Here is a 24,669-nt window from a genome sequence, read left to right as displayed (position 1 = left end):
ACTGTCACTCAAACCCCTCTGTGTAATAATAAATGGCCTGGTAATAAACAGTGACAGTACATATTTTTGCCTGATAGTGAAAGGGAGTGTTGACTCTACTCTGTAGACATAGTGGAACTTCAGATGAGGTAAAAGCTTTTGCCGGGTTGTGTATTATTAGAGTGAAACTTTTGCCAACAGGGAAGCTGTAGGGAGACACAGGGTAGTGGGCCTTTCTACCCTTCTCTTTACACTAAATGTTCTGTAGTTTCTTGATAAAAAGCAACTGACAGCGAGCAACAGCATGAACAAATCTTTACTGAAGCGAATATTAGTACAGAAAACTGGTAGTCTGGTGTTGCTGGTAGTGTTTTCATGCCAGTGCAAAGCTCTGAACCAACAAAATATAGTTTTAAAATGCTGCATGGGCCCATACCATTTTTGTGGCTCCCTTCACTTTAAAACCACACTAACTTTCTAATTGGCAGGTTACTTTTCTTGCTGGCCTGTTAGGTTAGACAGGTTTGTGTGGTTGACCACCTTTTATGGCAACTCTGTCCTGTCTCCTCTGGTTTGTTCTTTAAATCCTAGGTGGGTACATTTTAAAGAAAAACTTTGGTAGTAGTTTCATTGCATGGTACATTTAAAAGCCTGTATCCTCCCTTTGTGAGACATTTTCCCAACATACATCTGTAGCTAGACTGAATGCAATTGCACCAGTATTTTTTGCCTTTTTGATATCAGTCTGTGTCATTTGTGACATGCTGCTCCAATTGAACAACTCTCAAAATCATCTCCTAGCAGGAGATTAATATTTGCTGCTTGAGTGCAAACCAGAAACATAGATGGCCAGTATCATGAGGTAACATCTTATTCATGTCCTGCTGCGTGCTAGTGTGTGGAAAACTTAAGAAAGCTTATTCAGTACTTGCAACAGAGGTAACAGAGAAAGAGGAATATAAATCAAGGTTTGATCAGAGCAACCTCAGGGAAGCTGGAGCCAATCCCAGAATGAACTGGATGAAAATAAACTCAACAAGTGGTTAGTCAATCACAGGGCTTCACATGTACAGTCAATGTTGAGTTTACTTTCAGGGTTAGATACTAGAAATGAGAACATTCAGATGCATTTATTATACTAAGAATTCATACATACAAACAACAGGAGTGTCCATTCCCAGTAAGAAATCGGATGTGACATCAAAGTAGTTTGTTATTCTTTTTTCTTTTTGAGAACTGATTAGTTAGTTTGGCTTAAATTTAACTGTATTAACCTGATTGAAGTCCTATTAAGTTTCACTTCACCATCTGCAAGTTCTGACTCCTGCTGTCATTCAGTCTGTCATGTATAGGAGCAGGTTTGTTTTACTGCTGTTTCCGGATCACAAAGGCACTCAATTACAGCAGTAAGTTCCACCCTTCCTGATGTCTACATAACAAGATAAGAGGAATTGAGTACAGTTAAACAAGCAACTGCATCTGTTTCAATGAAATGTGCTGAATATTGGAAACAAACCAACTCTTAAAGTTGGTTTAACATACTCTTTAATGATTTTTGTAAAATTTGGTCAACAGAGGTGGGGCACACATGTACAGTATATTCATATTCCCATTTCCTTCTTCCTCCTTCTAAGTGTATGAGATGGTGGAAGTTCCCTTCATGCTGATTGAACAACACATGACTGTCTGTATGAAAATCATGAGACTTTCATACCATTACACTGGGAGGCAAATCCAGCCCACCTCTGTGAAAACAAGCACTCCCATCCACCACACCATATGGGATATGTCCTCTATAGCTTCAGCTATCTCCTACTGTGTCATGTTTCACTGCACACTAATCATAGTGACAGACAGATGCACGCTCTCTGACTTCTCTGTTCCACTTTCACTCACGCCCCAACCCCACAGTACCTTTTGAGAATGTTTTGCTCCATACCAGAGGGTCTACCCCTGGAAAATGTTCAACAGAGGTAAGCCACCCAGGTCCTAGCACATATTATCTAATGATAAATTCAGTTAGTTATCTAAACAGTAGCCACACACACTAAAAAATAGGCCAGTTGCTGTGTGAACTAGCCCTCACCTCTTTGCCCTGAAGGTCAAGTTGTATTTCATATTAGATAAAAGTCAGCATCTCAGGCAAGGTGGCCCACCTCCTCTTTAAAATATAAAACTGACTGCTATGATAGAAATCAGAACAAAATTTCCCATATAATGAATCTGACTCATGCATGTCCACGTCTGTTGCTGTTAGGCATGCCTGCATGCACAATTCACTGCAACAAAACAAGCAAATGGAAGACACATATGTACCATATATAAAAAAACACTGCAAATACATAATACACAAACATGTTTACAAATTTGTCAACACATACACAGCATTCAAAGACGTGGTGCAAGTTGTACACAATATGTCACAATGCAAGTCTCTGTGGTACGCTGATGAACATGCTAGTCTTCAGTAAAAGGGTAATAGGTGTATAGTCATTGTCTCCAACAATGATGGAATTGTGCCATCACTAACAAATAGTTGACTTAAGCAAATCTCATTCACTCTGAACTGATCGTGGATATTTTTGGATACTCTGTGAGTTACGCCCATTACTGCCAATCATAGACACGGTAGAACACCTGGTAGATTCATATATCTTTTTCACATGCTTCTGTCAGTGCGCAACTGAGTGTCTTTATATCCAGTCTGTTATTTCCAATCTGTCCGAGAACTTTCTCATCTTACACCATCTCCTAGATAGTGTCTCATCTCTGGCTTTACTACTTTGAACCCTGGATCCCGAGGTGTCTTGGATGTTATGTGTATGGGCATTTGTTTACAGCTGGATAAGAATCAATTTTCCAGAACTTCTTGCAGGAAAACCAAGAATATTTTTCCTCTCTCACTTATTCTGACTTTGACTTTAATTTGCAAAACACCAACAATGTAGTATTTTTAATTTCCTTACTGGTCCACATTAATGACTCTGTATCTTAGGCTGCAGAGCTCAGTGGTCATCCAAGCTGTTTCAGTGACAGAAGGGATTTTTTTATAGCCCTGCATTTTTCCACCAGCTGTGCAAAATGTAATGCAGTGATTGCATTTGGGTGTTTGCCACAAGGGTTATTTACACCGTGTACAGCTATGTTGGCTTATTACTTTCCTAAAATAGGGTACAGTTTGCCACCGCAAGTATTTATGCAGTCAGAGAGCTCAGCTCCTTATCACGTGTAGGTCAGTAGGCTATCAGGTCAAAACTAATACTGTACTGCATCCTAATATGCACAGGTGTTTGCAGGGAGAGCTGACTAATGAACTTGAGCTGCCAACATGTTTGGGGTCCATGGGTTTAATTTTCCCCCTTACTCTCCTCAGGTTCAGGAAACAAATGTATTTACAACTGCTCGTTTAACAAAAATGTATCTAAACATATTTTCTAATCTGTCTTTGGTAGGGCTAGATATTGGCACCTATCTTCCACTTCCAGAGTCCAGAATCAATTAATTTCAATTTGATTCTTGGCGATTTGGTTCCATCACAAAAATACCAATGTTGCGTAAAATATTTCTCAGAATTTAAACTGGGGCCTTACATTTCCTCTACATTCACCAAGTGAATAATGCTATTGTTTCATTGAAAGTAAAACTGTGTTAAGCTCATATTTCCCAGTTGTAAAACTGTGGACCAAGGATTTATTTTCTTTGTCGAATGCAAAAAGACAAAAACATCTATATTATTTTTAGGTCTACATGTGCAAAACAGTTGAGCGAGAATAACAGAAAACATGCACCACTTACAAGGACGTCATGCATATTTTAACCCATTTATACCGGATGCTACGTAGCGCAACATTGCCACTCCCGCCGGTTGCTGCGTAGTGCAGCATTGGGTCTCCTGCCGGCTGCTGCGTAGCGCAGCATTTTTGATTCCTCGTCAGTTTCATGATGCAGCCGGCAGGAGACTCAATGCTGCGCTACGCAGCAACCGGTGAGAGGGGCGCTACGCAGCATCCGGTATAAATGGGTTAAAAATAAATGTTATCCCATACAGCTACACATGGACTGTCAGTAGCAGATGCTTTAACTAAGTAATGCACATCCGCTATAATGACGACTTTGAGCACAGACAGAGCAGAAACTGCAAGTTTTCTCACAAGTTCATGGTTTTGTGTTGACATCAGTGTTAGCTCCCCAGTAGGGACGGACCGAATCAAGTAGAATTCGCACACTGTTCAGTCGATTTGCACGGCTTCATGTCTCGGAGCCAGAGATGATATCTCTAAAACACACAAACTGAGAGCTCAGATCAGTGTGCAGTCTTTTTTCAATCTATCCCTCTCGTAGAAGTGATCTCTAGATTGGCTACGTGATAGCCAGAGTCTGTGAACCATCCAGAAACATGACAGTACCATAAACTGCGGCAGGTCCACTTATAAGTAATTACTTGTGTCACAGTTTATAGCACAGCTATCAACTATGTTAAGTTTTAACTTAAAATAACCTTTTTGTGCAGGTTACAATAACTTGATTTCCACAAAGTAGAAATTTTACACATCATGCAGCCATAACTGAACCACTTACAACAAGTAACCATGTCTACACATAACATTTAGCACAGATGCACATGTTTACTAACAATAGGTGCAAATGCAAAGATTGATCTTCAGATTTTAAGAATTGATTTTTTTTTTTTTTTTTTTTAATCAGTCCTATATCATTTGATATAACTTCTCCTTGAAATGATCATGTTTATGGCCATGCTGCTTCTTTCGTGCTTTGGTATTCCTGAGTTTGGTTTGTTATAGTCTGAGGCCATAGTCCTCTTTATATGGTTATTGCAGATGTGTTTTCATAATGTCTTTTTAGAGCTGTGTTTTCGCCCAGAGGTAAATACTGTGGTAGACGGCTCTTAAAGCTTGCTGTGCTGTATCTTGTGCCATCAGACTGCTGTGTTGCAAGATAGTCTCTGTATGAGATCATGCTTGAAGCCTTCCAATAGCTGACTTCTCTCTATCTGAATAGCCTGTCAGCGATACAAATGTGGGGCCATTTGGTTTGTGTATATCAGTGTGTAAGTGTCCACATTGAATGGAGTGCATGTGTGTTTGTGTGTGTGTGTGTGTGTGTGTGTGTGCGCTCACATATGGACACAAATGTTTGTGTGAGCCATAGAAAAGCCAAGAAAACATTCTCTCCCTCTGAGAAACATTACTCAGATTTGGGGCATCTCAGCCATGTTGGCTGCAGAGTAAGATTTGCCAATGTGTTTGTTAATGTCTAACAAAAGTATGTATGTATACATTATTATTAAATGGTTAATGCAAGATACTTTTTTTTAGAGTTAAAAATTGTGTATACATACATCACAGTGATAATAGAATAAATATCCTATTACCTGAAAAATGTCTTTGTTTACAGCCTGGGGAGTTATTCTGTTCATGATGATGGTGATGATTATGATGGGTTTGTTTAGTGATAGGTGATTTGAAATACGTAACAATACAATAATGATCCGCATTGATTACATTTGTTATCAACATTTTGTATCACCTAATCTCCTGTATTTTCTTTTTTCCACCTTTCTCCTTCTCCCTCTTTCTCTGCCTTTATCTCCTTTTTTCCCAAAACCCTTATCCCTTATAGGTCAATGAGTGGAACAAAAATGACGAGCGCCTGCTTGCTGCAGTGGAGCATGGCGAGGTGGAGAAGGTGGCGTCACTTCTCGCCAAGAAAGGTGTCAGCGCTGTAAAGCTGGATAGTGAGGGCAAATCAGCGTAAGTGTTCTTACTATTATCTACAGAATAAAAAATGGCTTTGATATAGATTTAGATATCAAGGAATCATAACACGACTACTGCAAAAAAAAAATCCTGCAGATTAATTAATTGACAGAGACAAGAGAGAATATACTGCATCGGCTTCTTTTGATTTGGGGGAGATGGGGGAGGCAGCTTTAATCAAAGAAGAAAGAAACAAGGATTGACGTCTGCCACTGTGACAAGGATACAAACCAAAACCAGAGCAGAATAAAATGTACAGATCTTTAGATTGCTGCCTGATTTAGTGATACAAGTGCAGTAATTTAGGCACTATCTGAGGCTTTGCTCATTCTCTAACAATAAAGGTCTGAAAAAAAACTGTGTGACTGTAGTAAAATAAAACTGCGAATATTAGCTTTCAGGGAAACACCATTCAGTCTTGGAGATTTTTGTGTTTTCCTTTGCATTTAAGCATTGCATATACGTCTTCGGCATATGCTCAGATTCTCAAGTCTTGGGCTTATGAGGCTACTTTCACACGCTGCCACACAATGTTAAAAATGAATGGCCGATCTAAAAATACGGCTGTTTTTCTTAGTTCCTGAAAGTATGGCATTTTGCAACTCTTCATTCAGCCTCCGTGACATTCGGTGTTTTGAGAACCAGTTCATTTGTGCAGAGGCAGTGCAGCTCGTTGCCTCACTAGTTTAGATTGTTGATAACAGAGGCTCAGTGTTAATATTTGACCTCTCTCTTTTACTGAAACATAACACCGACTGACCTCAATGTGTTGAGCAGCTCACGCAGAGCCAGGAAGATCAAAACACAGGAACAAATGCTTAGAGAAATAAATGTGCAGATTTTCACGTGCTGAGACAAACACAGCCTTTCTCTTTCCACCAGTAGTTCACATCCTTGACCTTTTCTCTGTGTGCGACTAGAACACAGAACCACACATACAGATGCAAACCCACAGCCTTTGTAAATCATGATGAATGTGGTGGTTTGGGATCGCAATGCTGCAATCTTTTCAGGACGCACAAAGGAGGAGTCTACAGTATCTCTATGGTGATAAAACCTGATTGAAAGGCATGTGGGCATAGCTGTGTGCGTGTGTGTATCCTACGCACACACCAAGGGAAAGCTGGGCAGTGTAGTGTTTTTTTTTTCCATTCTGCTCGCTGAGCTGGAAAAGGGGTTGTATTGATTGCCCACTGCACACATACGAACAAAGCGACACGTACATTTCAGAGGGTATTTTTTGCATAAAGGGTGATATCGACTTATGACATTCCTGCACACCAAGCAGTGCTATACCTCTTCTACTGAGGGCACTCAAAATAACAGTGACCCATGGACGAGTTAAAATCCTGAAACTGTAGGTGCACCATAAAAGTGTACTTATTTGGTCAGGGTTGATGTTGAACAATACCCACGTGTTATCATCACTTTCTTAAAGAACTAGTTTGGGAAATACACTTATTAGCTGTCTTGCAGAGAGTGAGATGAGATAATTGATAGTACACTCATGTCTGTACATTAAATATAAAGCTACACACAGCAGCTGCACCTCTTCAATTAACATATTATATTACATTTGCTTCACTAAAGTGAAAAAAATAAGCGGAGACTCTAGGAAGTCACTGCGCCCAAGAAATAGTCCACATACTGTAATCTCCACAAATTAAATACTTATTTGCTGTTTGATTTTTGTACAGGTTAAACAAAGGGGATATAACAGTATGATGATATACAGTAAAGACTGTAGCTTCATTTTTTATGCACAGACAGTGGTGTCAGTCTTCACATCTAACCTTGGCATGAGATCAAATAAGTGTAATTCCCAAAATATCGAACTAATCATTTGATGTAATGTATTTCAGTTAGACAGTAAGAGATCAATCGTTATTATAATCTACAGTGCAATTAGTAGTACAGTCAAGTTTTTGATGACTTTATTGGTTGAATTTTTTTATTTATACCCACTAATGCAGCAGGAAGTCACCACTGCATCTCTGTTGGGATTTTATAACCACTGACAACTGATATACTGCATTTCTAATCTGTTCTTATTTTGTGATTGCTTTGATTGCTATAGTCTTCATGTAGCAGCTGCACGTGGTCAGACAGACTGCCTCTCTGTCATCCTGGCCCACGGAGCAGACCTGTCAGTCACTGATGCTGCAGGTATGTAACTCTACTGTTAGTAAAGACAGTGCTGCCGTTTTTCTGTATTGATGGATAAAACACTAAAATGTTTTTCGTGTCACTTGTGTTTTTTTATTTGGTTTTAGGAATTGATAAAAGTTTTTTTTTTTTTTTTTTTAATTTTAGGTCTAATACCCCCCCTTAACCTTCTAAGAAGATTTCTTCTTCTTATCACTACAATCTGTGGCCTCATGAAGATCTTAACTAACATCTTTTTTGCTTTATGTTCAGGCTTTAGTCCGTTACACCTGGCTGCCAAAAACAATCACATCGAGTGCTGCAAAAAGCTCATTCAGGTAAAGTGGATAAAGTAAAGGAGGCTAACAAACTGTGATATGTGAGTCTAAAACAGTTTTTTAATATTACCAGCCATACTTAATTCACTGAGGTGACAAATAAAACTTGCTACAATCTGCCAAGTCATGCATTTATAATCACTGCCAGTAACACACAATATGGTGCCACAGTGTTGAAATCGGGATAAAATACCCACAGTAATTGATTTAATATACTGGTTGTACAGTCTTTCAGGTTTAGTGAAATACTTTGAAGGTGTGGAATACAACAAAAATGCAAGAAATATGAAACAAAGAATGTTTTAATGGCAGAACATCTAGTCACTCAGCAGGACTTCCTGGACGCATTACTTCGTGCAGCAAATGAGGAATGTGTGAAAGCAGGAGCATGAACCGTATGAAATCTACAGTCTGGTTTCAAACATCTTAGCGGAATTGTGAAGCTAGTCAGACATTTTAACTGCTTCATTACTTCAGTCTGCTGATTATGTGTCCATGTATGTGCGTGTCTGTATGTGTGTGCCCTCCTGTTAAGATCTGCTGATCCACACACACACACACACACACACACACACACACACACACACACACACACACACACACACACACAGCTCTGATCTGCTGACCTAACTCTCTCATGACGGTCGGCAGTATCTTAGCAAGACACAACTGTCTGGTCGAACATCCATGCAAGTCTGCTGGTACAAACAGCAGAATTTATAACAAACCTTTGTTGTGCCAAATAATTCCAAATTTTGTTGCCAAAAATTTGTTAGTTGCAAACTATTAGCTGGTTCTTCACTAGCAACAAATATTGTTATTTCTAAAATTTTTAGCAGGTCATCACTGCACGCTATTGGGAGAAAATAACTAAAAACCACATATATGCAGTTATACAATGTTTGCTGCAAATGTTAGCATTTTTGTGCATTTACAGTGTTGTCTCATATGACAAAATTTTACCTAGATAAACCTCAGTTGCTAAATCGATTTTGGAATAAGTTTCTCAGAAAATAAACTCCTTTCTTTACACACACTGAAAACAAAGAAATCAAAAATGGAACAATCAGCAGAAAAAAAAAAATCTTTAGCCAACATTATTACAGATACTCTACACCAGAATTAAAGACATTTTAAATATTGGGAAGTATTTGTAGACACGGGACTCAGGACTTCCATTCTCTGGAAGTCATTCAGGGAAATGACTAAGTGAATAGTAGATGCAACACATTGATTAAGAGTGGAAACTAAAGGTAGTCACAAAGGTTCATCACAAACACACACAGAAATGTACTGCGTGCCAGTAATACAAATTGTGCTTTTGCCCTCAGAGTAAATGTCCTATCGATGCTGTAGACAGCACAGGAAAGACTTCCCTGCATCACGCTGGTAAGTGTGTCAATATCCTGGGAGTTAACTAAACAAAGGTGCTTTTATTGAAGGTTAGTCTGCTTAGAGAACTATGTGGGAAAATATCTTGTGAGATTAAGTTTAAGCTCTGATTTTATTTGGATGAAATCATCGACCATATTTGGAATTAAGTGATTAAATGTGATTTCGGCCTTGTTGGATTCAATTGTTTTTTTGTTTTTTTTCATGAGTCTTCCTCTCACTGTGTTACAGTGCTGTTGTTAGTTGACAGGGATATTTAGGTGAATCATTTTTTATTTTAGCACTTTTAAAGAAGTATTATCTTATTATAGAAGCAAAGGGCTACTAGTGTGGTGTGTTACCTCAGTCACCATAACCGTGTCTGTGTTAATGAAAATTAAATTAGACAGTCCAGCTGTGTTAGACTCTCTTTTAATTAATTTGGTCTTTTGTAAATAAGAGATGGAGACAAAGGAGAGAAAATTCTTGCTAAATTCAATCCTGAACCAAACTGGACCAAGCTGCGATCTCTGGACACCTGTGTGCTTTCGTTCATTGTCTGACTGTTGTTTTGTTTTATCCTCAGCTGCCAGCGGGAACATCCAGACCGTCCAACTGCTGTGTGAACTCAAAAGTCCCATCAACCTGAAAGATTCAGTATGTACTTTCATTACTTCCACTCATTCTTCCCCAGACTTATTTTTCCTGGCAGGATAGTAGCAGGCTCAGAAACAGAATAAAGACCACAGAAATGCTCCATTCAGTCTCATTCATATTACTTTCTACTGTGTTATGTACAGAGGAATTTGTTCAAGGAAGGTAAATCACTCTTTGTATGCTCTGGATTTTCTTAAGGATTTATCTGCTGTCAAATCTCTTGTTTCCTAAATTACATTTTTTAAGTTTATTAAGAAAGTAGAAGTAAAGCATTGTGGTTTTAAAACCAGTTAACTGCAGCTGTCTCTTACAGCTGGCAGTCTACAATATCAAGGATCCTCAGTCACTGACATTTCCTCTCGTTGTCCTTCTCTGTTTTAAGATTGATTAATATTGTTGAGTGTGTGTGTATGTGCATGTATGTGTGTGAGGCAGAGGGTCAGTGTACTGTGGGAACTCTGTTCTCGAGCCGCAGACATGTGGTCTCCATTGCAGTGATGCTCCATGCCTGTGGTTTTTACCCAACTGGGGTGTGTTAGCATGATATTTTGTGTGCTTGTGTGCGTGTGTGTGTGTGTGTGCCTAAAAGAAAAAAAGAGCAAGTGAGAGAAAAGAAAAAGAGAAGAAGAATGTGTTGCCCATTTATTTCCCTTTTTATTATCACGCCACAGCTGGGCCCTTGGAGATAAACAGACTCAAACACAAACTGACTCAGAGTGGACTCTCAGCCTGCATTTAAAGATGTTTTGTTGTTTTTTATTAAAATGCATTGCAGCCTTGTTGTTTGTTTAAACCTGTGACAAGTTATATGTTGTGGCTTTTGAGACTGGTTCATGCTACCACTTTACCACTGACTGCAAAGACTTTAAGGCTAAACTACAGGGTTTCTGAAATCCTGCTACAGTTGGAGCAAGCCCCATGAGATATGTTTGTATTTTTTTCCCTTCAAAAAATTTCTTCCTAATCAATCCAACAATGGTTAAACAAAAATGTTCTGTCTCAGGGCTTTTAGGAACCTGTAAGCTGCATGGGCAAATGACAGATTTTACTCAAAATGTGTCAACAAAATTTTGATGATGTGTTCTATAGACAAACCATATTGTTGTAACTGGAATAGGGAGCGATAGCACTGTTCAGCAGTGTTCTGTTGACATGAAGACAACGTGTGATATCACTTTCATCGAACTGCATTCACTTTTCCAGCCATAATCATCTGCAAATGTGTGTGTGTGTGTGTGTGTGTGTGCGTGTGTATTTGATTTGAGCTGCTGTGTCTGCTCTTAGTGGACATGTAGACTGAAAAACCTCAAAGTTGTCTGGAACATATTGCAGTCTCTGTGCTGAGTAGAACATGCCAGCTTGTTAGCCTCAGGCATACATCATGGCTGTAGCATTCAGTATATCTATACCTGATCTATATTTGACTTCAGTATACACACAGAGAAATATTGAAAGAAAACGAGTAACATTTGCCGGGTCTTACATATGTCGGACAAAGAATGTTTATACAAAATCAAGTAAATGTAAACTTAAAGTCTCAGCAGAGACGTTGGCACTATGTAGTATAAAAGCTTCCTTGTGTTTTCTGTTGAAAAGAATTATATCTCTCAGATACTTAAAAGAAGCCCAGCCTTGATACAATTCAGAGACGTGGCCTGCTAATTCTTGAGCAGCCTTTGTTTGAGTCGGTTGAAAACTCTTGGAGGACTACAAACGGTACAGTGGTGGTACGAAGCTAAGTACTTTTACTCGACTATGAGTAAATTTCCTTTTCATGCCACACTACGCTTGTGCTCGATTACATTGAGGGAAATTCTGGACTTTTTACTCCACTACATTTATTTGGCATCTCCAGTTACTAGCTACTATTCATATGAATATTTTAAATACAAAACTTACGATTAACTAAAATACGGTGCATAATGATAGCTAGCAGAGGTGTGTTCGTGTGTGTTTGCCTTGACTGACTTGAATCTCAGTCAGTCAAGCTTTGTCATGGTGGTTGATGCTTACTTGCCCCATTTCAGCTCTTCTCAGGCTTTAGGCTGTTAGGTAATCTGTCTTTAAACAATTGGCAGGATAGCAGCTATCTGTAAACATAACTCAAGTAACATGTGTAAACAATAAAGTGTTAATACACCTGTATTGCCACAAACATCCACACAGACACTCAATCTATTACCCTGAGAAGAAAAATGGTTTCTGTCATTTCGAAACAGCTCAGTTGAAACACAGACTGAGCAGAGCAGACACAGGGCTGTTAAAGTCTTTAGCAGAGCTCACAGGAACCCACAACATAGTTTTCTTCTCTGTGGTGCATGGAAGCAGCAGCCTTGTAATAGAAAACACAAAACTATGCTGACACACTTTACATTCTTTTGCTTTTTCCAGTTGGACAGAACTTAAGATTTTTTTTTTTACTTCTTGTTTCACTGTTAACAATATAAATGACCTGTGGAAATGTCTGTTCATACAATTTAATACTGAGGTCCTTATGTGTTGTTTTATTGAGTTGTGTCGACTTTCTGTGTTGAAAAAAAACTGTGCATTTGTAGCTCAGTGTTGAGTCACAATTTACTGAGATACATATTATTTCCTAACTTCATCTTGGCTAACGTCAACGTTCCTGCCCTGGACTGAACCTTGAGGCAGCAGCTCCTCACAGGCCGTACACCACCCTCAACATTCCCAGCCAATCCAATGTTAAGGTTGAACTTAGGTAATACAAGGTTCAGGTTAGGTTAAGGGTCATGCTTGGATCTGTCAATCCTGGTGAGAAATGTGGGTTGTCTACGTAGCTACGTAGAAATACTGCCCCAGTTGCGCAACTCGGGGCAGTAAACTCTTCTGTACCCATTCATTTTAAACTGTAAATATATAATTTGGGGGATTTTCCCTAGCTCATATTTCTCTCATCCTAAAACATATGCCACTCTGCAAAAATTGGTACAAGTTTGGAAGTTTAAATTCATTTACAGTAGGAGACATTCACTCCTTTTTCACATGGATCTGACACTTCTCTCACCACTCAGACACTTAACCATACTCCATGTCTAGACTCACATGCTGATGTCACACAAGGTAAGTTATGTGTGAGCGTCTGTGTGTGTCCATATAAATCTGTGGGTGTGCGGCCCCTCCATAGGGTGATCTCAGTCGTATCTAATGTTTATGATGTCTGTCTCTCTGTCTGTCTCAAAGGATGGACTCACCTCCTTGCTGTTGTCAGCCAAACACGCTCATGCTGAAGTATGCTGCACTTTACTGGACTGCGGTGCTGAAATCAATGCTTCTGACAGCAGTGGCAGGTACAGACACAGTGGAGACACCTGCGTAGACACATAAAAATTCAGGAATGACAAATAATTGTAGTGATGACTGAGTAAAGACACGGGGTGTTGGGTAGATGTAATCAATAGTTGTACTTTTGTGTTGTAGGACTGCATTGATGCTGGCCAGCGAGTCCAACGCGGCCTCTGTTGTTGACGTCTTGGTTCACCGAGGAGCAGATCTGTCAGCCGTAGATTCACAAGGCCATGATGTTGGACACTACGCTAAGGTGTCAGGCAACTCAGAGGTCAGAACTGTCCTCACAACTGCTCTGAACAGACAGCAGATTTCAGGTGAGTGTAGCTCAATGACAGTGTAACCACAATAAAATAACAAATAAAATAAAGATCTGTTTGAACAGATCTTTGCCCCCACATCATGATACAAATACATAGACACACATACCTGTATATTGCCTCTTTGTGTTAGAGATTCATACTGCTCTGGTTGCAACGCAGCCAGCAGTGCCATCTGGAGGAGTTTACATGTTATTGTGACTATTTTTTTTATTTTATTTATTTTTTTTACATATACTGTGTACTGTGTTTTTCTATTGTAGAAAATTTTAAACTGTTTAAAGAAAAGGCTAAAGTTTCTTTTTGATTTTCTCTTTTTTTGCATGTTCTTCCTATCTCCTTTGACAGATACAAAGTCTCCTAGAAGTCCTCTGGTAAGAAATGTTCAATCCAAAACTAATCAATTGTCAGTAAGAATTTAGGAGTCTAACTGTGTTGAAATACTACAATGTGATTCATGGGAAAGAGCTAAAAATGATAAACAAAAGCCAACCTTTGTCTTTAATTTCTGTTGTGCAGCAACACCACATAGACAGTAGTTTAGCACCAGCTTCCGTAATGTATCAATATTAAATTTCTCAGCTTGTAAAAGATCTTTTAGTTGCCATTTTTGGGAAAACAAAACTAGAGTCTTAACTATAGCAGTCATTGATTGCCTTTGAATCCTTTTACTAACCAGCACTGAATCCCACCTTTCTTTTTCTCTCTCTTCGTTGCCTCTCTTCTCTGTCTCCTTTGCTGGCTCTTCAGCATGATCAAGTAGCTAAGCTAAGTGATGAACGGATCACAACTCCCAAAAAACGAAAAGCACCTCCACCTCCTATTAGCCCACTGCAGGTAAACGCAGGTCTCTCTGTATCTGTCTGCTTGTATCAGTATGCCACTCTTTATATTAATGCATGTTTGCAGTATATTCATAAAAAGAGTAGACTGACTTGTGTTTGTCTGTTTGCATATTACCTGTAAGATTATTGTTCCCTCAGTCAGTCTTCTCTCACCAGAAACCAATTTATGGTTTGCCAAGGTATATCAGAGAATTTCATTCACGTAGCATGTTCATTAATTTTTATACTAATCAGTCTTTTGTTTTTCATAGATTCTGAATTAAAATGTAGTTAATACAGAGAGCCGGAGCATTAATGACTCTCTTTGTCACTTAATTGTTGTAACAAGATACGAAACATTTGTTTGTTTGTTTTTTGCTCCTCTGTATGTTTCTGTACCAATTGGTTTACCACTCATTGGTTATTAACTCTGCCCACACACTGTTTATAAAGCTACCCAAGAACAAATATGGAGTTTTTTTTTTATTTTTACCAACCAGAATGTGATGAGATGTTTATAAGGAAAACTAATCAAACTAAAGCTGATCAACTTCATCCTTCTTCAGAGCTCTGGACCCTCCTCTCCTTCACTCATTACCTCCACTGGGACCCCTGCATCTGACAAAAGTGACACTCCCAAGAGGTTCAACTACAAGGTAACAAAAACAGCAGTCAACATGGAAAATAAGAAGCAGGAGTATGTAAAAATGGTAGATATGCAGCAGGGATTTTATTCCATAAACTGCAATAACCTGCTGTCTTCAGAGTTTAAGAGTCTTATTTATTATTCCGGGGCCATCCAGATGTGTAAACCTATCAAAAGAAAATAAACAAGTTTAATAAATATAGTTATTTATATATTTAAAAAAATATTCAATAAACCGCAAAGTAAATGCCCTAATCAGTGGTAGCACAGTAGGAATAAGGAGTTTCACAAGAGCCATAGAAAAAAATAGCAGATTATGGGGTAACTTTAACTTGTATATGTAAAGGTCCACAAGAGCAATGGAAATATATAAATACACAATTAAGTATGGCACATTTATAAGTAGGTCAATATACATATCTGCTTTCTCCTCCTCTTGCCTTAACTTTCTCTTCCTTCTCCTTGTCCATCTCGTGCTCTTCTCCCCTCCCCTTCCTCTTTCCTGCCTCCCCTCACCCCTCTCCCCTCTCCCCTCCCCTTTCTCATTTCAAAGGAGGATGAGGTTAGAGGAACTGTGCTCAGAGAGGAGGTGGAGAAGCTCCATGAGGAGAGAAACATGTTGCTGGAAACAATCGAAGACCTGAAGCAGACAGTGGAGCAGACGGTGGCTGGTCCTGAGCTGGATACAAAGGTGATTAATGACTAAGACATGCTATAGTGACATGCTTACATTACATATGAGCAGATTTTAAAACAGATGTGATGACAAGAACAGCAGACTTGGAAGTAAATGACATCAGAATTTTTGTTTGAAAAGTGGATCATTAAAACACAGGAGTACAGCACATACAATGACTATATTTCATCTACCCAATACAACTAAAAGGTTTTTTCCCACCTGGATGAAAAGTATTTAAAATGTTTGAGTTGGATAAAGACATTTCACATTTGGACTTTTAATTCACTTTTCTCTGGTTTACTAAATGTCTTAAATCAACTGCTGCTTCTCTAAGTTTAATACTATACTCTGACAGCAGACAACTGCTGAACTTTTTCACCCTTGCATTCTTGAAGGAGGTCTAACCTAAGCTTTCGACGTGTCGCAACTCGTTTTGTTTTTCAGTAGGTAGCTAGTGGTCTTTAACGTTGCTTTGATGCCTCCCCATCGCCTCTGCATGTAATATATGTGTATTGTATGTGTTGACAGGTCGAGCACAGTGGTACGGCATCGGCAGCTCTGGTTTCTGCTCTGCAAGCCAAGATTACTGCTCTTACTTTGGAGAACCAGCAGCTTGCAAGCAAATTTAGGGTATGTAACCCCTTCATTCATTTTTTAGTGAAACCATAAACAAATGAATGAACATACTCAAGGTAAGGGACAGGTAATACACTGCGTACTATATAAACAAAAAAACTAACAGCTAAATTCTTCATGTGAGAGGCTAAAAACTATAGCTTTTACAACATCAAGACTTTTGAACACATTTTCTTCTGTTTTAAAACAGTACTCACAGGCACATATGTACAGTGAATATGCTATATGTTATTGGACACTGTTGTCATCCCTCCTGCCCATACTGACTTTGAGATCCTATGCTAATGCTATTCTAGGGTAAGAGAACAATTACAGCGATCTAAAACTCTTTCAGTGTGTGTATATATATATATATATATCTATATATATATATCCAGGCAGATGACCATTGCTTTAAGGTTAACCTGAAAAAATGTGAACCTGTCCTTTAAGGTTTGTAATGTATTTTCTATTATTTTAACATTAAAATATGTAGGTCGAGAACAAATGATTGCTTTTATTGTCATTTAATTTGATAATCAAAGAAAGTGAACATTTTTGAAAATTTTCTCAATTCATGGTTTTGTCAATAAAATGTCAGAAAATTATGAGAAAATGTCCTTTAAAATTTCTCATAACCTTATCGATCCATTCAGATAACTTATTTTACTCTACAACAGTGCAAAACCCAAAAACATTAAGTGTACAATTATATATGACAAACATACGAGGTTCCTTCTTGAAAAATGACAAAAACAATTAATTAATTATAAAAATAGTTGCTGTTGATCAATTAACTGTATCTGTAAAAATCTGTAAAAAATCTGTAATGAAAAGAAAAAGGTAAGAGAACGCAGAAGCTTCGGTGTACTACGATGATAGTCAAGTTAAATTTAAAAATTCATATTAACAAATGACAAATGTAAAGGTGTAATATGTGACGCAACTTTCCTGTTTTTTTCACAACAACCCAAATAATGTCAAACAAATCATCTATTGAGGGTTTATCCCCACTTATACTATTCCTGTTGTACAAGCAGTGAATTACCTTTATGTTTTGGTAGAAAACCAGTTTAATTTTATATTTAATCAGAATCTTAGCAAATTACTTTTTTTAAATAATTTTTCTGTCCCTTCAGTCTTAACTCTTCTAACCTGCACCTTCACCTCACAGAAACATCCATCCCTCCAAGGAAATGAGGACCTGAAGGAGACCAGTCGTCCTAACAGCATGGCCTCCAACTCCTCCTTCCACTCCACCAAGGATGAGTTTGATCCACTGCCACCAGTCCCCTCCACCGCCCAAGCAGAAAGAGAAGACAGTTCAGTAGGTTTTTCTGTCAGACTGGAGGAAGACGAGAGTGAGGGAGGGAAAGGAGGGAGCAAAGAGGAGATCAGACTGTTGAGACAGGCACTAGAGAGCGTTCAGGTGAAACTGCTCGAAACCAGGAAGGAGAACCGCTCACTTCAGGCTCAGCTGAAACCTGATAGAGGCAGAGAAAGAGAGGAGGATGAAGGAGTGAGGGAGAAGGGAAGAGAGGAAGAGTTGATGGAGAGTTTAGCGGAGCTGCAAGCGAAGCTGACAGACACTCAGGAGCGATACCACCAAGCTATGGAAGAGGTGGAGGAGCTGAGAGCACAGATGGGAAGAAAAGAAGGTGAGGTGGAGAAAGAGGAGGTTCATAGACGAGTGTCATCCACACTTGAACATGAAGTGAAACAGTTGAAGGCCCAACTCATCCTATCAGGATCTGAGCAAGAGAAAGCAGCTCAACAAATCAGACAGCTGGAGGAGGCACTGAGGAGGACGGAGGAGGAAAGACAGAGTGTAAAGGAGAGAGATCAGAGGACTGCACAGATCGAGGAGCTGTACAAGGAGGCAAAGGAGGAGAGTAAGATGCTCCAGGTAGATATGGGCCTCCTCTTCTTCTCTGTTTTCTGTGTGATTGAATGTATGTAGAAAAGCACAAGTGAAATAGCTTCAACATTGTTTTTTTTTTTTGTTTTTTTACCTATTCATTCAACATTTTGTCCAATCTTTCCCTTAGTCTAATAACATCACAGTGACTTTTTTGTGTCATTTTTCATCTTTCTTTTTATTTCATTAATTTATATTTTAATGTTTCCCTACCTGTTGCTCAGGAGGCTCTGAGGGGCACAGTGCCCGTTGAAGCTGCAGCCAAAGACTTTGAAGAAATGAAGGCTGAGCTGAACGAGGTCATTGCTGGGCTGCAGCGCCGCTTGCTGGAACTGTCACACTCCTACAGTGACACCAAGAGTCAGCTAGGTGCTGCTCAGAAACAGCTGGCTGAGGCCCAAGCTGAGAGCAGTGCACCATCATCTCCCTCTCCCGAACATCAGCAGCAGCAAGTCCAGGTGCTCAACAGCAGAGTGGCGGAGCTGCAGACTTTGCTAGCTGACACAGAGAAGAAGTGCTCGGCTGCTCAGCAGGAGATTTCAGTGCTGAGGCAGGAGGCTGAAGCTCAGGCACAGAGCTCTGTGGCCCTCGCTGACCACACACAGGTGATGTCTTCTCTGGGAAATGCCATCAAAGAGTTGGAGAGCCAGTCAGAAGCCCTGAAAGAACAGCTACACCAGAAGACCTTGCAGGTGGAGTCTCTTCAGAACAGGTGAGGCGAGAAATTATGAGGTTTCACATGAGGTAGACGGATGCTGCTTTCTCTGCTTTTACTAAAACCTACAGGTGAATGCTGGGCTCATGAAATGGTATAGTGTATATAGCAATGCAAAATGCAGCTGATGAATGTAACTAAGTACATTTACTCAAGTACTTTAAGTACAATTTCAATGTACTTTACTTGGATATTTCCATTTGAAGCTACTTTATACTTTCCCTACATTTTTACTCTATTACATTTAATTGACAGTCATTGTTAGTAGCAGATTCAAGTTGTACTTAAAAAATGTAAAAGAAATCTTAAACATACAATAAGATTGTTATAGATTATCCAAAGTGACAAAGATTAGTTCCACCTTGACCAGCTACACCAACATGTTACACATTAATTAGTATAAACAACTCAAAAATGTAATATAACCCTCACATGGCCCATTTTACTTGATACTGAGCACTTTTCCTTTTAAGTCAAATTTTGATTATCAGGATTTCTACTTGAGTATTTATACACTGCTGTTATGCTCCCTCTTTATTTATCTGAGCTTGTTAAGCAAAGTTTGACCTGAAAATGAAGTATGTCCCATACGTGACAAAAGCCATTTCCACTATTCAATCTTATTCGGAGCCTGCCATAGACTGGAGAATGAGCTGAACTTTTTAAAGAGAGTCAAGAGTTTGATGAAGCCTCTGACAAAACCAGATTCAGTTTTTTTTAAATATTACAGATGTATGTTTACAGATGTTTCTAAAGATGTATATTTACAATCCAGTGTGTGGTAATAGATTTGATCAAATTGACTGTGCATAAGAACTTTGTGGTCAGAAGTCAAAATACTTTTCCAGACTTGATAATTAAAAAAAAAACTAATACAAATTGTTCATGTGTCACCATGTGGTTCTTGTGCTTATTTCATCAAAAGCCTGACGGTAGAAAAAGGTGTCACCCCAGATGATTCAGTCTCCCGTCTGGAGCATGAGACCATGCGAGAACAACTGGAGGGCGAGGTGAACCACCTGACGCAGCTCCTCCAGGGGGCTCTCAGGAAGCAGGATGAGATGGCTCTGGAGGCTGCTGATGCATGGCAGAAGGTGAGAAGAAAGAGGAGCCTAGGGGGAAATCCAAAATTTTTTTTCAATATTAATAATTTTTCTTCATATGACTAAATCCATGTATTTCCTAAAACTTAACCTAAACATCCTTCTTATCCGTCCGTCCGTCCGTCCGTCAGGCACGGGAGAATCGTGCAGAGCGGGAGGCCCTGCAGGAGCTGGTGATGTCGAGGGAAAAGGAGAACCAGACGCTGTCCTCCAGGCTGGCGGAGTCCCAGGATGCTGTGTGTCAGCTCAAACAGCTGGTGGAGAACCACGTTGCATCTGAGAGAGAAAAGAACAAGAGGGTCAGTAGTAATCTGGTAGCCACTGCAGAAGTACCATCACTATTCTAGTACTTGACACTTCAGTGGTGTCTGTTTGACAGTGCACTTACTGTACAACCTAAACTTGAGGTATAATTGCATTCAGTCTAATCATGTTATTTTCTGTTATGATACCATTTTACAAAGAAATAAGTCTCTTTAAACTCCATTAACCATGTTTTATGGTCTTCCCCCTCAGATAGATGACCTGTCGCGGGAGGTGGGGAAGTTAAAGGATGCCTTAAACAGTCTGTCACAGCTCTCTTACACCTCTGGTTCCCCCTCCAAGAGACAGCAGCAAAACCAGCAGCTGGAGACCATGCAGCAACAAATCAAACAGCTGCAGTACCAGCTGGCTGTAAGCTTTCTTCAAACTATTGTAAACAACAATTCTCATTTTGAGACCCAAGACAGTGCACTGTTTAAATGTGACTCCTGAATGCAACTGTCAGTATAAAAATGTATTTACCTCTTTCTTCGTAGGAGTCAAAGAAGCAGCACAATGAGATAGTGTCAGTCTATAGGATGCACCTCCTCTATGCTGTCCAGGTAAATTCATCCATTAGTTTTCCTAAAGCTTACATTTTCAACTTAAATTTTAAAGGAATGGCACATTATGAAAAACATTTTTTTCTCATTCATTTTTGCGTGATCTGGCCCTTTAAATCACATCAGATTGAGTTTCACTTATTGTAAACTGAAATAAGTGGATGTGTGCATTTTAGTTTTAGTTAGTTAGCTGATCTTGTGCTGTGTGTCTTCAGGGTCAGATGGACGAGGACGTCCAGAAAGCCTTGAAGCAGATCCTGATGATGTGCAAGATGCCAAGCCAAGCCAAGGAGACGTGCTGAGACACACAGGGCCTGGTTTCCCAAAAGCATGTTGTGAGTGAAGTTAAAGTGAACCGCTGCTGTCAGCTGCATCTGTCACCACATGTCCTACCGTCCGAGTTCACGTGTTGCTTGTGCCGATCACAAGCAAGGCCAACACATGGTGCCTCTGGATCAGCCTTGAGAATTTGTAAATGAGGAAAAGGTTTACAATCATATGGTAATTGCCTTTGCATTTGTCATTTCAACCCATTGAGATCTAAGGGTCATCAGTCTTATGATGGAAGATGTTTTTGGGAAACCCAAGCCCAGCATACAGATACTGTCCCATTACCACCTGACCATTCAGATGAATGGAGGAGCCAGGTGGTTGTATTCTGTGTACCAGCCAAACATATATGTAAACACTACATTGAAAACGTGCAGTAACCTTAAATCACATGCAGTTGCACAAGCGTGATGATGCAAACATATGTATTTTTTACTCAGACATAAACATACATGTACATGCGTACTAATCAGTCTGAGTTTGTGGTTTGTTTCTGTTACAATGTTCGCTTAGAGAAAGAAAAGACTCAGTTGGCGCTGCTGTTACTAGTATCTATTTTATGATACAACAGTGTTAGTTTTATTTTACTTGCCTAAATGTTTCATGGTTGTCCACAATTTCCTGATACCATCTAAATTATTTGTGCCCTGATAACAATGCATGTGACTTTGGTCATCGCCAGCCACATAGAAATGTTTTTTGGCCGCACTCCATGAAGAAAAGCATGATACTGTTTGTATTGCTATTTTCCTATTAGCACAAAAAAATTATAAAAATGTATTTTACTGACTTGTATTGCTTCATCGTTTTTCTAAGTTACTGTCCTTAAATGAAGAGGTTTGATAGAGGTATTTTTGATGGCCTTGATTTGTGTATGTGGGTGTGTTTTGTGTGAATGAGAAGATTTTTTCTCCAATGTAACAACGCACTAATTGATCTAGTGACATCTGAATTAGTTTATTTTCCTGGTAGTATTTTGCATATAAAGGGTCGGCTATAATTGTTCACTGTAATCAAAAAAAAAAAAACATTTCAGTTGTAACAAATACCCAGCAGTATGGGCTCAATATTTTTGTCTTTGTGACTCAGAGGATATTTAGGAGGAAAGATTTTTAGTTCTTGTCCACTTTTTCATTTTCTTTTGGTCTTTTCTTACTTGAAGATCTTGCAAACTGTGTTGGCTGAAAGCAAAATGTTGAGTTTTTCATAAAACCTCTGCTGTGTCTTGTGTCATGTGCCTGCACTTAATAATCAGACAGTATTTTTGAGTCTCTCACTAATTTCACCAGGCTTCCTCATCCTATCAAACGTGTCTTTGTTTGCGATCTCTTTATGTCTCCTTGTAGGTACGGATCTACACTGTATGGTGTTTGAGAATATGTTTCAAATGCATTTCTCTGAGCATGTCTTCTAGAGGCTTCTGAACTGTTTTCACATCGCACTCCTCTGCCTTAGTACTGTACTTAGAGCCATACACCCTCAGATGTCAACTTTTTACTGAACAGTTTTTGAGACTGTCCAAAATACGGACAACAGTAATGCTGTTGAACTGGAGTGAGATTAAATGAATTTGGATCTGAAGCTCCCTCATTTCTCACTCAGGAACTTTTTTACTGAACATGATTTACACCTGACAGAGATTTGTTAGACCCTGAGTAGAGCCTTTGCATGTCTTTATTTCATAGCTTCTAAGATATTATATAACTTCCCCTCTCTCTCTCGGCCTTGACTGAAGTGTTTTGTACAAAGAAAGGGAAAAGAAAGAAGCAGCTTTTCTGTTGGTTGTGTCTTCACTAACTGTTTTGTAGTCACATGAAAAAAAAATGCTTTTTGCCAACCGCTTTTTTTTTTTTGTCAACATTAATAAATTTTCAAGATACTGCACCATTGTGTGTCTATGTTTTGTATTTTCCAGCTCTTATGAAACAAGTTGTGTGAAAATTTCCAGATTAATTTAAGGAAGGTTATTTTACTTAATTTGGAACTAATAGTATTAACTAATAGTATATGCTCAGCTCACTTGGTTTTACAAGCCACTAGAGATAAATATAACCCAGATTCAGGATGTCACATATATATTTTTAAACAACACAGTAACAGCAACACTGGGATCTTCCCCAGGCTTTTGAGAACATGTTGGCAAACTTAAACATATCCAAGCTAAACATCCTTTACACTTTTATGCCAGAGTATTTCAGAATTTTGAAAATGATGGCGTATTCAGTACAAAACAAAATGGGAGACATTCCTAAATCACACAGATCACACAATTTGTTTCCCTCCTGATTATTTAGAGGGATCTTTGACCTCTAGATAAATAAAACATATGATTCAGGGTCGTATGCCAGGCAGGGACAGTTTATAAGTCAATCAAATGTTCAGTTTTATTAAACCTCTGTTGGCAAGGACAGAGACTGTTCCTCCATTAGCCAAAAATGGGCCACAAACACTTTTTTTTTCCCCCAATGTAAAGCTAACTTGTGGGAAGAGTTTGGTAGAGTCCATGAACAGGATAAGAGGGAACAGGCAATAAGTGACCACTAGATGGCAACCTTTACCAAAATTAGATCTCATCTCTCCCTCTCTCCCATCGGACCATCCTTGGTCACAAAATTAACAGATCGGACAGATGAAAGGAAAACACCGATAAATGACTGGAGAGTCATATGAAACTAAATACTTTGATCATAATAAAAATGATCTAAATCATTTGCTTTTGCCCACACAGTCACCAGAGCAAACTGATGGGAGATATTGGACTGCACACCCATCATCAAAACACCGAATGAAGGAATATCTTCAGGAAGAATGGTGTTGATCCCTCCTGTAGAGTTCCAGACTTGTATCTGTTCTATTTTTCTAAACACATGCATTCACTGTAACATCTCCCAGAATCAGAGTAAAATATACACTTCAGAGTTTGAAATACTGGGCTAATTAAAAAATATCATATGCATTGTTTATTTTCCTGTTGGGTTAGGCACACCTTCCTCCGTGTCAACACCCTGTCCTCCCTTAGTGTCCACTCAGCTTTGGTTCTCAGAAGTCCTGCCAGCCTGACTCTGGGTAATTTATCTGCC

At 39.1% G+C, this 24,669-nt stretch overlaps 1 protein-coding gene across 2 annotated transcripts in view; it reads left to right on the top strand.

The window, feature by feature from the left end:
* Positions 1 to 23,473, top strand: part of rai14 (retinoic acid induced 14) — a 39,027-nt gene extending 15,554 nt beyond the window's left edge. Inside the window, exons 3-21 of one of the 2 annotated variants that reach the window (XM_023401497.2) lie at positions 5,620 to 5,750; positions 7,834 to 7,922; positions 8,175 to 8,239; positions 9,571 to 9,628; positions 10,197 to 10,267; positions 13,469 to 13,575; positions 13,706 to 13,890; positions 14,242 to 14,267; positions 14,644 to 14,730; positions 15,284 to 15,373; positions 15,917 to 16,054; positions 16,571 to 16,672; positions 17,832 to 18,563; positions 18,800 to 19,287; positions 20,216 to 20,384; positions 20,525 to 20,692; positions 20,910 to 21,068; positions 21,194 to 21,259; positions 21,475 to 23,473. In XM_023401497.2, the coding sequence (XP_023257265.1) occupies positions 5,620 to 5,750; positions 7,834 to 7,922; positions 8,175 to 8,239; positions 9,571 to 9,628; positions 10,197 to 10,267; positions 13,469 to 13,575; positions 13,706 to 13,890; positions 14,242 to 14,267; positions 14,644 to 14,730; positions 15,284 to 15,373; positions 15,917 to 16,054; positions 16,571 to 16,672; positions 17,832 to 18,563; positions 18,800 to 19,287; positions 20,216 to 20,384; positions 20,525 to 20,692; positions 20,910 to 21,068; positions 21,194 to 21,259; positions 21,475 to 21,561 (3,018 nt within the window). In that variant the 3' untranslated portion in view covers positions 21,562 to 23,473. The remainder of the gene's footprint in view (positions 1 to 5,619; positions 5,751 to 7,833; positions 7,923 to 8,174; positions 8,240 to 9,570; positions 9,629 to 10,196; positions 10,268 to 13,468; positions 13,576 to 13,705; positions 13,891 to 14,241; positions 14,268 to 14,643; positions 14,731 to 15,283; positions 15,374 to 15,916; positions 16,055 to 16,570; positions 16,673 to 17,831; positions 18,564 to 18,799; positions 19,288 to 20,215; positions 20,385 to 20,524; positions 20,693 to 20,909; positions 21,069 to 21,193; positions 21,260 to 21,474) is intronic. The other variant, XM_087172735.1, reaches the window with a different exon arrangement.
* The last annotated feature ends 1,196 nt before the right edge of the window (positions 23,474 to 24,669 follow it).

Source organism: Seriola lalandi, unplaced genomic scaffold, assembly GCF_002814215.2.
Source record: "Seriola lalandi dorsalis isolate HSWRI2012SDOR001 ecotype SW California unplaced genomic scaffold, Sedor1 jcf7180002053686, whole genome shotgun sequence".
Lineage (NCBI taxonomy): Eukaryota > Metazoa > Chordata > Actinopteri > Carangiformes > Carangidae > Seriola > Seriola lalandi.
The sequence above is the reverse complement of the archived record's forward strand: the minus strand, read 5'-3'. Positions and strand labels throughout refer to the sequence as shown.